General features: G+C 35.5%; 1 protein-coding gene across 1 annotated transcript; it reads left to right on the forward strand.

The window, feature by feature from the left end:
* Positions 1–11030: 11030 nt before the first annotated feature.
* On the forward strand, positions 11031–14054 carry LOC128680569 (uncharacterized protein). The gene is made up of 6 exons (XM_053763802.2): positions 11031–11716; positions 11913–12112; positions 12334–12469; positions 12974–13051; positions 13272–13390; positions 13692–14054. Exons 1-6 carry the CDS (start codon positions 11128–11130, stop codon positions 13806–13808), a joined length of 1239 nt encoding a protein of 412 aa, XP_053619777.1. The 5' UTR covers positions 11031–11127; the 3' UTR covers positions 13809–14054.
* Positions 14055–14687: the final 633 nt, after the last annotated feature.

Genomic DNA, 14687 nt, shown 5'->3' on the forward strand with positions numbered 1-14687 from the left:
CGATGTGCAATAGGTATGTTTCTTTCGCTTTTCAATGTAATAGAAATGTGACAAGAAGTAATTTTACGATCAGCCAACCGTCGTCAATTCTATCTACGGGAAGACATGGAGTGCGGTCTTATTCTAGGTCGGAAACGACACGCTTCGTGTCGCATATTTACATTTTTTTTCCTTTTTTGATATACGTATATTTATTTCTAATCATTCTATATTTTCCGTCTGTAGGTTGAGGAAAATAAACGGTCAAACAGATACTTTTTAATATGCTATGAAATGACAGAGTTTCAATGTGGCGTGGCGGTGCCTGAATAGGGAGTGTGACTGTTTTGTGATAGCAATGAAGTCGTAATAATAATAAAACACTGTACTTCCATGGATAAAACGACCAAATTGTGTCATATTTACAAGATTTTCTAGCACGAAGTAGCATATTTCTCGTGAGGATGATTCAGAAATCTTCGTTACTAGAAGTTCGATTCTTTATCTTCCCTAGTGCCTTAAGTATAGGTACTTATGGCCCCAGGGAAGATAAGGAATCGAACCTCTAACAACGAAGATTTATGTAAGAGTAGGCTCTTATACATAAATTATTCGCGTGTTAAAACTCGATTGGAATTTTAAAAAATACGGAGACGAAATCACACGTTAGAAACCTGAAATATTGCAGAGACGTTAAATTTTGGTACAAACGCAGTTTCACGTTCTATCCCTAAGTTTATATGGCACACAGATCCTGCAATTTGAAGGCCACAGTAGACACCGAGTTTATTGGTGTTAATTACTATTCCATTTCTAGTAAGAATCTTCAGTTAATAGCCCTTTCCCTTTATTGCCTTCTATAAAGAGCGCTAGAAACACAGCTGGTGCATCGTCGTCCTATGGTTTTTATTGCGACGAGCTTGTACCTAAGTAAGGTCTTTTCGGCAATGGTCCTTTCAAATGCCAGTAGTTTGTAGCTTTTGATGCAAATTATGTATCGTCACAGGTATGTCTTATCATGACTTTGACTCGGTAAGGGTTTTGGAAAATTTCTTCCCTGTAAAATGGTACAAGGTTGAAGACGCCATTTAAAGCTACTATTAATAAAATATTAACAAGTTTATTTGTAGAATAATTTTATCCTCTGAATCCCACGGGATCAGTAAATTATAAAACAGACTTCCAAGTAATACCCAAGGGCCATCAAATCACTGCTTCTTAGAAATCACCATTTCTGAGCCAAACGATACAAATATAAAAATAACATTTCCAAGCGTTTTTACTCATCAGTCTATGACTCACTACGTGTGACGTTAAAATATACGTTTATTATATTACTTTTTCGATAATACTTATAATACAGATGTCAATTTTGGTTAGTAAACCCGTTTCATGCATGCAATTTATTTCAAGGCATTATTTTCAGTTAATTGTTTCACTGAACTACTTTACGATTGCACCGTACCTACAACAAAGCTTTTATGAATTATTATACTTTAATTTGTACCTATATGTCCTTGAGTAATTGGGTGTTTATGTTATAACCAATATCATTAAAAATTTTGCAAATAAAGAATTGAATTGAATATGATAAGGATGGCATCACAGGATGACATCCAGATCCAGACATTAACTGAGGTAATAACCAAGTAAACCCAAATAAACACGAACCGATGCCTCTCGGCAAATCGCCAAATATTCTGTGTCCGTCTGTAAAAAATTAAAACTATACGAGCTTTAACAATTTCTAAATAATTATCTACACCTTGACGCACATTCTTTTGTATTTTTGTAACTTTTATTTAGTTCCCGTACTACAAACCGTATCCCGTACTACATACTAGCTCATATTTATGACCACAAATCGTAGCTTTCAAAAAATTCAAGCCATAGTAGCAGTAGCTCATAAATAAGAAGATTGGGATATAATGAGCTCATAAATAAGAAGGGAAATTATTTCCCTTCTTATTCATGAGCTACTAGCTTTTGCCCGCGGCTTCGCTTGCGTGAATTTCCCACGGGAATATTTCATTTTCAGGAGTATCAAACATGCATATGCATACACACACCTATGCATTCTCACAAACTTTCGCGTTTATAATATTAGTAGGATGAAATTAGGTATAATGATAATTATAAATTCGTACATTGAACTATACTTTGGTACTACCTACATACCATAGACGAGATGACAAAAATACACGTCTATCAATAGACAGTTACGCATAAACCTAAATAGACTCGCGCCGTGAATCAAATCAAACAAATCCCAACAAACCCTACTAATATTATAAATTATTTTTATTTAAATACATTAAGTAAAAGGAGATTTCAAGACATCATGGAGTTTTCCAAACGCAGACGAACTTGACTCTCAATTTAATGCCAGCTCCACACTGTCACCAAAAAGTTTGCCTTACATTGCTGGTTTTTTATTGCGGTAAATTAAGGCACTAATACTAACTACACAATGTTCACGCATTCGCGTCGGCATGTATTCGGTGACATTGTGGAGCTATCATAGCATCGTAGCGGTAATACGATGAATATCCGTGGAATTTTGCATAGATCATTGTGTTGTTCACTGTACATTTAGAAATGTCATGTGAGCAAATAAGATTATACTTTTTGTAATCGCATTTTCATTGTCTAATCAACTTGATAATGTAATAATGTAATAAAACTTGATAAATATTTAAGGTAAATAAGGATGTGATTATGATAGGGAATCATGACAAGCTTTTATACTTATATTTAACTTTTCGGCGAATCGATATATATATATTTAACCCCAGTTAATCAACATCCATTGCTCAATTTGTATGGTTACTCTTTTTTATTCCGAACAGAAGTAGACGTATAGATTCGGAGTAAAAAATACAACTTGAAATTATAAAAGTTCGACTGTCATTTTACGGCTCGCCGCCTGCCTAACTAACAACAGCATTCCCAAGGGAATTCCTGAGGGATTCCTTGGGAATGCTGTCGTTGCAGTGCAGCTGCCAAGACTACCTACGTGTCCGTTAATCGCTTCATTCATACAAAATTCACGAAAGGATATGGAGTGGTCCTATTTTAGGGCGGAACCACTACCACCGCCGCTGTCGCATTTTTTCAATCTTCACCCAACTTCGCTTAGGTAAAACCATAATATATCGTACATCTAAACCTTCTTCATAAATCACACTATAGTTGAAAACCGTATGAAAATCTGCCCAGTAGTTTTTGTGTTTATCGGGTTCATACAGACAACAACCTTTAGGATTACTTTTTAAAATACGTAATATTCGTTGGGACTGTTTTGATCACGGTTTCGTTAAAAATAAATTTCTATTTGTACTATACGAATGTCAGGTGCAATGTCTAAATTAAAACTTTAAAAGCAATATTTCAAAATGTTTGTCACGCGAGTGCGTAAAATGGGATGAATCATTGTCTAAACTGACGGTTATTCTGAGGCTTCGGTCAGTTACTCTCAGATATTTGCTTTCAGATCGTGCCAAATCTACCACACTGTAAAACATAGATTCATTATTGAAACATTCATTTTTGGTCACCCATCTAATGCCGACCGTTGTCGAGAGCGCCTTAACCGCCAGTATTACTGGCCGCGTGCGCTAATCACTACGCCTTTGAGCACTATCCCTATAGCGATAGAGATATCGCGAATGGCCATAAAACTAAAAGGAACATCTCATAGAGCCCTAAAAAGTGATAGACAATCTTTTTCTCATTTAATTTTAAAACTTAGAAACTTGGTAAAAGCTTTTTAACACACTGAAGCTCCAAGCGAACATGGCGATATTATAACTTTTTAATAATCGAATAACTTGGTTACAAATTAAACTTTGTTCCGCTGCGATAAAGGTTAATTTTAAATAATGAATTTCATTAAAAACTTTACGGTGTCTGCGCATTTGTGAACACCTAATTAAGTGGAACGATATGATTGGATCGTCTGTCTTTTGCTAAATATACTTATCTAAAGTATATTGTATTATATAACATAACTCGGTTATTTGGTTTTCACAAAATGTAATTCCACCTTCCTCAATTGTTTCGGAATGTTAAATAAATAAATAGTAGGCCCTCAGACAGTTCCGGAATTCTGTGTCCAATAATTTCGTGAGTAATTTCACTTCGCTGTCCCGAAATTCACAAATTTAACAGTTAGCTAAGTCAAGTTAAATATTACTTAGCACTAAAATAACATACATATACATAAATACACAGTAGACAGTAAAAAAATACGAATCATTTGTGTAACAGCCAACGATTTTATACGGATCGGACACCGAAACTGATTTTATTCGTAGCCCAAGACGAGTCCAGGAAATGTTATGGCTTGATCTGGCAACCCTATTAGTGATCCTTATGTGTCCCCGTCCGATGCACTGTGTTCTGCTATTCGGATGATCCTGGCCCTCAGACAAAAAAATACCTAACTATAAATTCAGTCAAAAATATACCGAGTCGTGTCAGTTTCAGTGTCAGTCAGTGTATAATTTACTCCTTTGACTAATAGTTTGTTACATCACCTAGTTATTTTTGAAAATGACTGCTAATTATTTTTAACACAGTCTATCGCTAAAAGTATTCTACTTCTTACTGATTCAATTTATATTATAAATGCAAAAAATCATATCAGCAAGATTTATTTATTGTTACTCAATCACATACTAGAGGACAAAGTCTACTGGACAAAACTGCTATAGAAGTTTGTTAATAAACCAATTCTTTAAAATTTAATGGTTGATTTTTAAGCGAACCCTGGGCTTCGTATCGTCACACTTCCGAATTAACATTTGCCGGGATAAAGCGAGGACGAGAGAGAAAAAAAGAACGGAAAATCTATTGAACGTCACAAAATTCGTATACAGCACGATTTTCAGGAATCTTAATGCACGTGTACATTCGCGTATGCACACATGCGTTTAAAGGCAATTCAATCGTAACATTTTTACTCTCTATAATACAAATTGACCGATCAAATGATTTGTATGATTGGACTTTTCACTACATAAAAAAATGTTCTTTTTTTTAAATCATTGTTTTTGTGCTGTAAGGTATGTTTGTATTTTATTTTTGTTTATGGAAATTGGACCAACCTGCTTAAATTGCTGTCACTTCTTCCAAATAGCAAAAACGTTTATCGCATCATTGTATGTGATAGTGTAATTTACATTGAAGAATTAGGTAGTTAGGACATAACTTAGGTACTTGGTTATTTAATGATTTTGAGTGATTTTTTAATTATTAACTTTACCTATCTAACTAGATTACTAGATCGACCAGTCCTTGCACGAAGGGCATTCTTAAAACAGTTGAAAGAAAAGGCAAGGATCATGTCTTATGGGGAGGTAACATCGATGGCAGAGGAAGGATGTAAATGGAGGCTGCTACACCTTACGACGTATGATATCCTTGTTTATGTAACACTAGCTTTTGCCCGCGGCTTCGCCCGCGTTATTTTTCCGGGATGAAAGGTACTTACCCTATGTCCTTCTCCATACTTCAAACTACATGTAGTACTTATGCAAAAATTAATTAAGTAGCTAGAACGTGAAGAGGTAACAAACAAACTTACTTTCGCATTTATAATATTAGTTAGGATTAAATTCAAATCATTTATTCAGAAATTAGACCTTCACAGGCACTTTTTCTCGTCAATTTTTTTTAGATTAAGATAGTTAGGATTGTGTGAATAATATCACTAGTCCAGCTAGATCTTAGGAATAACATTCGTATTCGATAAGAGCAGAGCGTCCTGAAACTACATACCCTCACAAAGTTTTGCAACTTAGATGTATGTTATGTCCAATAGTACACAAACCGCTGAAACTTACCGTATTCCTTCGGGATAGAACGTTCAGGGTTGTCGAATTAGACTTTTGATACGTTGTTGTATTTAATGTGGCACTCCTTCAATTTGCGGAAAAAAATTCGTAAATAAGATACGCAGTTTGTAATCATGATCATCATCAATTAATTTAAGAACATTTGTTCTTGTCGGTGGAGCATTTTCCATCTAATTCTGTCCTCAGCTATTGATTTCACCTCCCTATACGACAGGCCGACAGTTTGTAATACAGTGGCGTAAACAATGGCCTATTGACATTACAAAATTATCAATAGGAAATTCATAAGAAATTCTGACTGCTTCTCCTACCGCGAAGCAAAGAAAAGGACTTTTCTTTAGTTGTCATTTACATGATTGTAAATGACAAGAAAAGTCCTTTGCTTAACAAAGAACACCATAAATCATTTAAAAACGTAGTTCTAATCGATGGAGCAGGCTCACATATATCTTCTGCCATCGATTTTACCTCCTCTTTCAACTGATCCATGAATATGACTATAATACGAATTTCGTTATTCTTGACTTTCTCTTCCCCATGAGGTTGAGACGTGATGTATGTGGCATTGAAACGGTAAAGCGTGCGGCGCCCGATCAAAGATTGTAGGTACCAAGCCCAAAGACAAAGAAAAAAGATGACGGGGTAGCGGAGTTTTTAATTTTCTGACAACCCTGTAAGAAGTTTGAGGATTGCAGCCCTGGGAACTTCTGATTGTGTAAGATTGATTTCGCTGTTTGAACGCTTTGTTGTATTGTTATATCTTATTGTTGTAGGTACGTACATATATATAGTTGTAAACCTATAATATTATTATAAAGAGGTAAGCTTTTGTGAGTTTGTGACTTTGTGAGTCTAAGAAGAAGTGAGAATAAGTTTGAAGCTGGTAATCTCCGATACTACCTAACCGATTTCAAAAATTCTTTCACCATTAGAAAGATACATCATCCAAGATTGCTATAGACTATATTTTATCGCAAAATTCCGGAGATCGGAAGCGAAGCCCCGGGCAACATCTAGTATGAGATGAAACACAGTGAAATAGGTAATATACGTAACATCAGACACAGAGGTTTAGACCGGCAAATTACAAAGGAAACAAATGTCTAGCTATGCTAGCTGGCCCTGGCAGTAGGACCAAATCCAAGAAGTGCTGGCTTGATGTCGTCAGGGATGTCGTCAACTAAAGGTGCCGGTGATCGTACGAATTGGAGACGAAAAAAAGGGAAGCGGACTCTAGGCTCCGACACTCAACGTTTGGGAAGAAACCGAATAAATTCTCAGATTAGAGATAAAGAGACAATAAATATCACCTAAATATATATAGGTATATACATATACATACTCGAGTAAAATGATTGATTGACATACCTAGAATTGGTAAAATTTTTCAATGATACCTTGTAAAACATACTTATTTATATTATACTTATATGCATGTAGTTATGAATATGCAAATATTCAAATTAGAACCGTATATTGTACGCTATCTACTTACTCGTACATTAAGTCAAAAATGTAGTAAATAATTTAAATATTGTCTATGTTCAGATTTATACAGGCATTTAACGTGTACGTATGGTAATGTTTTATCTTTATTTTTGTCTCTTTTAGAATTTTATTGTACAAAATTACAAAAAATCTCCAATGGTAGACCTATGACATTCTCCACCAGTCAACCAATGGACCAAATAGCAATGTGGTGCGATAAACGTTTTATTGCAACTGTAAGAAGTATTGTTTTACGTTTAATGGCGTAATATAATGCGTAGATAAACTTAGAAATTTTAGAATAGTATACGTTTTGTTTACGAGGTGTAAATTAAACGTAAGTAGGTACAACATTTTACAAATTTCTAAGTTTATCTAGATATGTATTTTGGGAGTCTTTGGCTCAATGGAACAGTGTCTGTGAAATCTCTTGTCTAAAAACAATGTTCCAAGTATATTTTCAAATTCAATCCTGTAAATAAACAATTAAAATGTTTATTACTTAATGTTTATATTATTACATAAGATAATTGAATACTAAACAAACCTTTTTTCTTTTTTATGTGTCTTTGTTTCTTGTACATAGTTATTTACTACTATTGAATATTAAAAACTTACCTTCTAATGCCATAAACATAGCAGCGCCCATAAAACTGTACAACACCAAACATATAGTCAAAAACAAATGCGTAAACCATTTTTTGGACCACAACCGCAACTTATTATAGAACCAAAACGCGCTCTTTTCACCAGCACTCAAACCACTTTTAGCCGTGTTCATAGTGAAGTCTTTAAAACCCTCGAATTGCTTGAACATGAAGTCAGAGGCTTTGTTATGGTACATGTGGAGGAACGGATTGAAATATGGGTTTTGAGGGTCCGATATGTGTGAGGCTGGGGTGCCGACAACTCTTCCATGGTATCTGTTTGTTCCCCAATATACTGTATTCGCTGTGGGTGGACCTCTAGGGGGTCCTGCAGCATCCGGAATTTGAAGGGTTATCTTTGGTCGGACGATTTTTTTCGGCGGAGGTGGTGGCGCGTATTCGGGGGGCACGTCAGCCATTGTTTTAGCGGCGCCGGCGCTTGAGATTCACGAATGATTATAATATTGTTTTAAATCACATATAAATAGAGACGTCCGCGAATGCTCGACGTGACTGTACACTGATTTTATAAATACAGCCGGCGCTTCCCGTTGTGTCATCGTTTTAGTTCGGGGGTTCCGTGAAGCTGAATCGTGGGAGATAAATTAAAAATTGAACAGATAAGCTCCATTATCCGCGGCGCGCACTCCATAAATATTACAATATGTAGGAAAGCGGACACTAGACTCCAAAGCTCAACGGCTGAAAGAACCGGGATAACGCTCCGATGAGAGAGAGAGAGAGAAGATTCATTATCTTCGCCCAGAGGTTTTTAACCAAGATATCCTGATGTGGTGACTTAGGGATAAGGTCATGACAGATTATAGGCATTAACAGCAAGGGTTGACGTCAGGTAGGCGACACGTCAACCTTCTTCTCTGTCCCTCATCCATCCCTTAGAATTAGATCCGGTATCAGCATGATCATTAGAGCTATTCATTCTGGTTACAAATGTCAACATTACAGTTACCTATACGAGATTACGAGAATCTGTTCGCAAGTAGAAGAAGATATATAGTTGCATAAATTATGTTAAATATAACCTTATGCAACAAATAATTCAATAAACAAAAAATTCACTAATTTTTCAGCAGTTATGTCGCTCAACCGTAAATTTCCATGTATTGAAGGTCTACCACGAAGCATTCAAACATAAACACGTAGCACGTGCCTAGCGTGCTGTCTATTTTTCCCATATCGTGTTTAAAAAAAAGAGAGAATATGTGGACCGTGGACGCAATGACGTGCCACGTATTTTATGCTTCATGCGGAAGCCCCCCTGAGTATAGGTCCTATGAAAAATTGTGCAGTGAATACAAAAATCGCCCTGTTTTCTGTACCCAAGGTGTTTTGCAGAAGGTGAGTGTTCCGTGCACTACATTAACAGATCGTTAAACGCTCATCCCATCAGACGTCGTGCGATCAGAGTCTAAATATTTGGAAATTCGTAAATACCTACTCGAGAACTTCTATTTATAATGATGCAAGGAAGTGTAGGTCAACATCTGTCAGATATATCTCAACGCTTGTACTTTGTATCTAAACAAGCTATTGTCCGCGGCTCTGCTCATTTGATTTTTTATGAGAATACTTAGAAGTAAAATTGGCCCAGCCATAAAGCGTAACAGACAGACAGATGCTCATAGAAAGGGGGGGTAGACCGAGTACAAGTGAAGCCCACCCTTGAACAGTCTCGGCCCATCTTGGAAATTTTATAAGATATTCTCGCACTCTCTACCATAAAAAGTACGACCTAAAAAAGTTCAATCGAAAACATGCTGAACTTATTGCCCCCCTCCTAGCCGGGACCTCCCATCCACCTGAAAAATATTTCTAGATACGCCCTACGATTGCATGAGACGGACAGACTGTAATAGTATGGATATTCATTAGGATTACGCGAACAAAAATGTTTTTTATTAACAAACGCGTGCAATAACTTTCATGACTTTTTAAGAACTCCTATGTTTATCTCCAAAAACATGATGCGAAGATATTTCCGACTTCTTTGCGTACGTGGGAGTAAATTTATGAGTACATTTAGGTAGGTAATCTTAGTTAATGTTGTGCCGTTCTAACAATTTCAAATCTTATTATATTTTAGTGACACTGAACAGTTTCCTAAGTAGTCACTTAGGAATTAATGTCTGTACCTAGACTACATTACTAATTATATTTTTGTACTAAGAAGTACCTAGGTATATATCGAAATGGTCAGTAATTGTATGGGTGACCAAAGTTGTATACCTAGGTACCTATGTCAAGCTTCTCCGAGCCAAATGCTAAATTTGCATAGTTAAAACATATATTTCTTTTATCTATGGTTAAAACCCACCTATCCATATTCGACCCGCCGGGGGTTCACTGCTCATTAGGTATGTAGGTACTCCTTATTACTCCTATAACCATCCAATGCCCCAGCAGTGGGCACATTAAAATAGCTGGATGATGTAGAAGATCGTATTTTATCTCAGTATATTTAGTAGGTAAGTAGGTAGTTTAGTTAATCACCTACCTATAAGCTAATATCCAATGTAAAGTTGCGGTATCAAAGTGCTTTTACTCGTTTCTATTGTACGTACTATATAACATAAGTACTAGATTATAAATGATTTCTTTCTTTCTTTTCTTTCTAGATGTTGCCCGGAGCTTCGCTCTCGTGGGAATTTTGAGATAAAACATAGCCTACCTACTTATAGCAATCTAGGATAATGTACCTTTCTAATATACCTATGTAGTGAATTAACTTTTGAAATCGGTTCGGTAGTTTCGGAGCCTCAAACTACAAACTCACAAACTCTTTATAGGTAATAATAATATAGATAATTTTATTTTGCTCTGGTAACTATGTGTTGTTGTTTAATAATAAATAATTAACATATAATTGCCAACATTCTAATGTGGTCTAAATACATTTGTGGATACATTGTGGTCAATACATTTTTACTAAAACGGTAATGATATCTTTAGATCAAACTTTAAATTGAAGCAAAAGGCAAAACAGAAATCAAACTGACAATGACAACTAGACAAGTGACAATAGTTGTCAAAACGTTTGACATTTAATTTCTATTTTTGTTCGATCGATCGCCCAATTTTTTTTTATATTGTCGTCACGTATAAATTAAATAATTAAATTGACTGAAAACCACGGGATGAAACGTGCATATATATACAAGAACACGGAAGAAAAAGATGGTAAAGTTTTGGCGGTGGAAAACTCGATTGAAGAACTGAAATCTCAAATCTCTTTTCACTTTGGATTGCCGAATGAAAACATTAGACTGTTTTCGTCAAACGGCTGTGAAATTATCGACGCGAGAATTATAAGGGATGAAGAGAAATTATACCTGAGTGTAGAAGGTAACAATGTTCCGAAAAGCTGTGATACTATAGCAAAGTCTATAGCTAAATTAAATGTTGGTGATGATGGAGATTTTCAAGATGACATGGCCTGTTGCAAGTCAGTTTCTGATTGGATAACCCTAAATATTGGTGGAAAGCGCTTCACTACTTCCCGCTCTACGATTCTGGCCAAAGAACCTTTGTCAATGCTGGCCAGAATGTTTGATGACAATAACATGTACTTAATGACTCCAAGCGCCACAGATAAAAAAGGCGCGTATTTAATTGATAGAAGCCCGGAATATTTCGATCCGATTTTGAATTATCTGAGACATGGCGAGGTTATTCTGAATAACAATGTCAATCCAAGAGGAGTTCTTGAAGAAGCAATATTTTATGGTATGTATGAACTTGTTTTAATTTATGATATTCTACATTACACATTCTGCACATAACTTCCTGAGCAATTAAGTGGTCTGTAACTTCAATAGATTACCAAAGACTAAGACTTCAAAAGAGCAGAAGGAGCAAAATATGTAACATGCCTTAGCTCGACGTCAAAACAGATATTAATACATGGTATAAAATTTTCCAGGCATTGAATCAATGATACCACAGCTGAATCAGCTTATTGAGGAATCTAGAAGCAGTATTGTCAATAACCAAGCCCTGACCAGAATGGATGTGGTCCGGTCTATCATCATGACCTCCAACAGCACTGAGTTAAGGTTCCAAGGTGTCAATCTGGCTGGTGCTGATCTCAATAGGCTAGATTTGAGAAATATTAATTTTAAGGTAGTATTACATACTTAATGTTTATTATAATAACTCTACATATAAAGAAGGAATAAGTACATAAATTGTAACTACTGACATGAACTTGGAGACATACAATATTAATTTGTAGTCTAAAATTATGTGGTGTATAATTATGTATAGTAATTTTTTACACATTTCACATCAACACTATCCTTCTACAATGGCTAAAGAATAATCATCTATACAAAACTTTCCAGTATGCCTGCTTATCAAGATGCAACCTGATTGGTGCTAATCTCTCGCACTGCTGCCTGGAGAGGGCTGACCTGTCTCATGCCAACTTGGAGGGCGCTCAGTTGCCCGGAGTCAAGGCTTTGTGTGCTAATATGGAAGGTTATTTCTATTTATTACTAGCCACCTGAACCGGTTTTGCATGAGGTCATCTATGTATGTATAAATCTTAAGGATTTTTTTTTTATAATCATGCTAGCAAACAGGCATGCGGCTCATCTCAGTCACCACAGGCTATCAACGCTTGCAACACCAGGGACGTCACAAAAGCATTGTCTACTTGGTCGCCTACGATCTTTTGCCACAGTACCCTGGAATTACATTGCCTCTCTCACTATTCAAACCGGATTATAACAATTCAAGCACTGTTGTTTGGCAGCTCTAATACAATAGAAACAAGAGGGAAAACTCAAACTCAAAGATAAGAGAAAGAGAGGTGGAAGGTTTATCATGTGCCCGTACCATCTCAGTCTAGTCACATTACACATTTTATATGGTATTGAAGCTACCTTAATACTTCCTCTTATATCCTTATTTGTTAATCAACTTTTATATGTATATGTGTAAAAACTAAATTTAAATCATGGTACTATGGCTTTGTTTCAGGTGCCAATTTAAAAGGCTGTAATATGGAGGATCCATATTCAAACTCCAGAGCTGTGATGGAAGGAGTCAATTTAAAAGGTATATTATTATTAAAATAGTTTTTTGCCATATGATCCAATAATAGGACTGATGCCCGCCTTAGGGCGGGCAATAAGCATTATTATACAAGGTTTGAGTAGTGCCACCATCACATTTTATAGATTTTTTTATTAGAATCATAGTTTTCGTTGCTACAATTTACGTAAAAGAAAACGGTGTATTCCTATCGTAAATGGTGACTAAGTTTTTTACATTACAGGTGCCAATCTAGAGGGCAGTAATATGCCTGGCGTTAATTTGAGGGTGGCAACACTGAAAAATGCAAACCTTCAGAATTGTGATCTCAGAAGTGCCGTGTTGGCGGGAGCCGATTTGGAGGTAATATTATGATTTTATAATTGTAACCGATGGTCACAAAAGTTATGAAAATAATAGCATGTTTAAACAACAGCTGGACTTGAAAAAAGGGTATGAAAATACAGAGACAAGGTATCTCGTTTTTTATGGTTTTTCTTTCTTTTTATTTATATTTTGGTAATACCTACTGTGAATGTGAATGAAATTAGCCTTAGAATGAGAAGACACATCACATGTCTAATTGTCTAGGGCAACCTATATCGTCCTCATCCAAGAAATATAATAATAGGCAATACCAAAATCATAGATATTTTTGTTACAGTGCTGCGACCTCTCTGGAAGTGATCTCCACGAGGCTAATCTCCGCGGCGCGAATTTGAAGGATGCCGCGTTCGAGCTTATGCTTACTCCACTTCACATGTCCCAGACTATTAGATAAATTGGCCCTGACGTTTTTACAGTGTCCAAAAATTTTTGAAAATAAATGTAGGCGCTGTGTTTGCCAGTGGGCAACACTGGTTGTTTATAAACCAATTACAACCATTTGTTTTAGTAAATAAAATATATGACCGCCTTATATATGCCACCTTTTTATAGATACTTTTTCTGGACGCATGTACTCTAGTATATTTATATTATGTACTTACTTAAAATAAATTATTTACTCATGCTTTTTGCTCACAAAGTATTTTTACTTTATTTTTCTCATCCCAATTTCTAAATAACAATTATTTCCCAATTTACGGTACTTCTCATCCTAAAATTACCATGGGACACCGATTAGGATAATCCGAACTAATATTACAAAATATGCGAAAGTAAACTTGTTATCTAGTGATTTGTCCCTATTTATGATAAAACATAACATTGCAGAGATTTTTTAAACTTGCCCAAAATTCTATGGGAAAGATAAGAACATATGTCATATTCTTATATCTGTCTAAAAATAGTCTTTTTTAAATGTTGCAACGGCAAATTTTCTCTTTCATAAAAATATTTACTTAGCAGACAATAATATATTTTTGACTTCGGCGCCATTGACATTGGGGTTTGCCGATTTCCGTTTCCACCTTGTCAGTGTTGCTATTATTGATAATGCTTATATTGATAAAAGTTAATTTTTTACTCTCACTACAAAATAATATCTGAGCGCAATAACAACTTTTTAAGGATATAAGAATGTTAATAAAGGGAAAATCTATAGTAATCTTACAAGAAATGTACGAAAAATCGCGTATTTTGATTTAATGCAAGTATATTGTGAACGCATCTATATTTTTCTTAATGTTGATAGTACCGGTAAATTCGTACTGTCAAG

The sequence above is a fragment of the Plodia interpunctella genome, chromosome 24 (assembly GCF_027563975.2).
Source record: "Plodia interpunctella isolate USDA-ARS_2022_Savannah chromosome 24, ilPloInte3.2, whole genome shotgun sequence".
NCBI lineage: Eukaryota > Metazoa > Arthropoda > Insecta > Lepidoptera > Pyralidae > Plodia > Plodia interpunctella.

Excerpts from the sequence above, each read along its gene's own strand:
- LOC128680569 (XM_053763802.2), top strand. The coding sequence starts at position 11,128 with ATGAAACGTGCATATATATACAAGAACACGGAAGAAAAAGATGGTAAA. Across the intron at positions 12,470-12,973 it reads TTTGTGTGCTAATATGGAAG|GTGCCAATTTAAAAGGCTGT; the intron begins GTTATTTCTATT and ends GCTTTGTTTCAG. Across the intron at positions 13,391-13,691 it reads TGGCGGGAGCCGATTTGGAG|TGCTGCGACCTCTCTGGAAG; the intron begins GTAATATTATGA and ends TTTTTGTTACAG.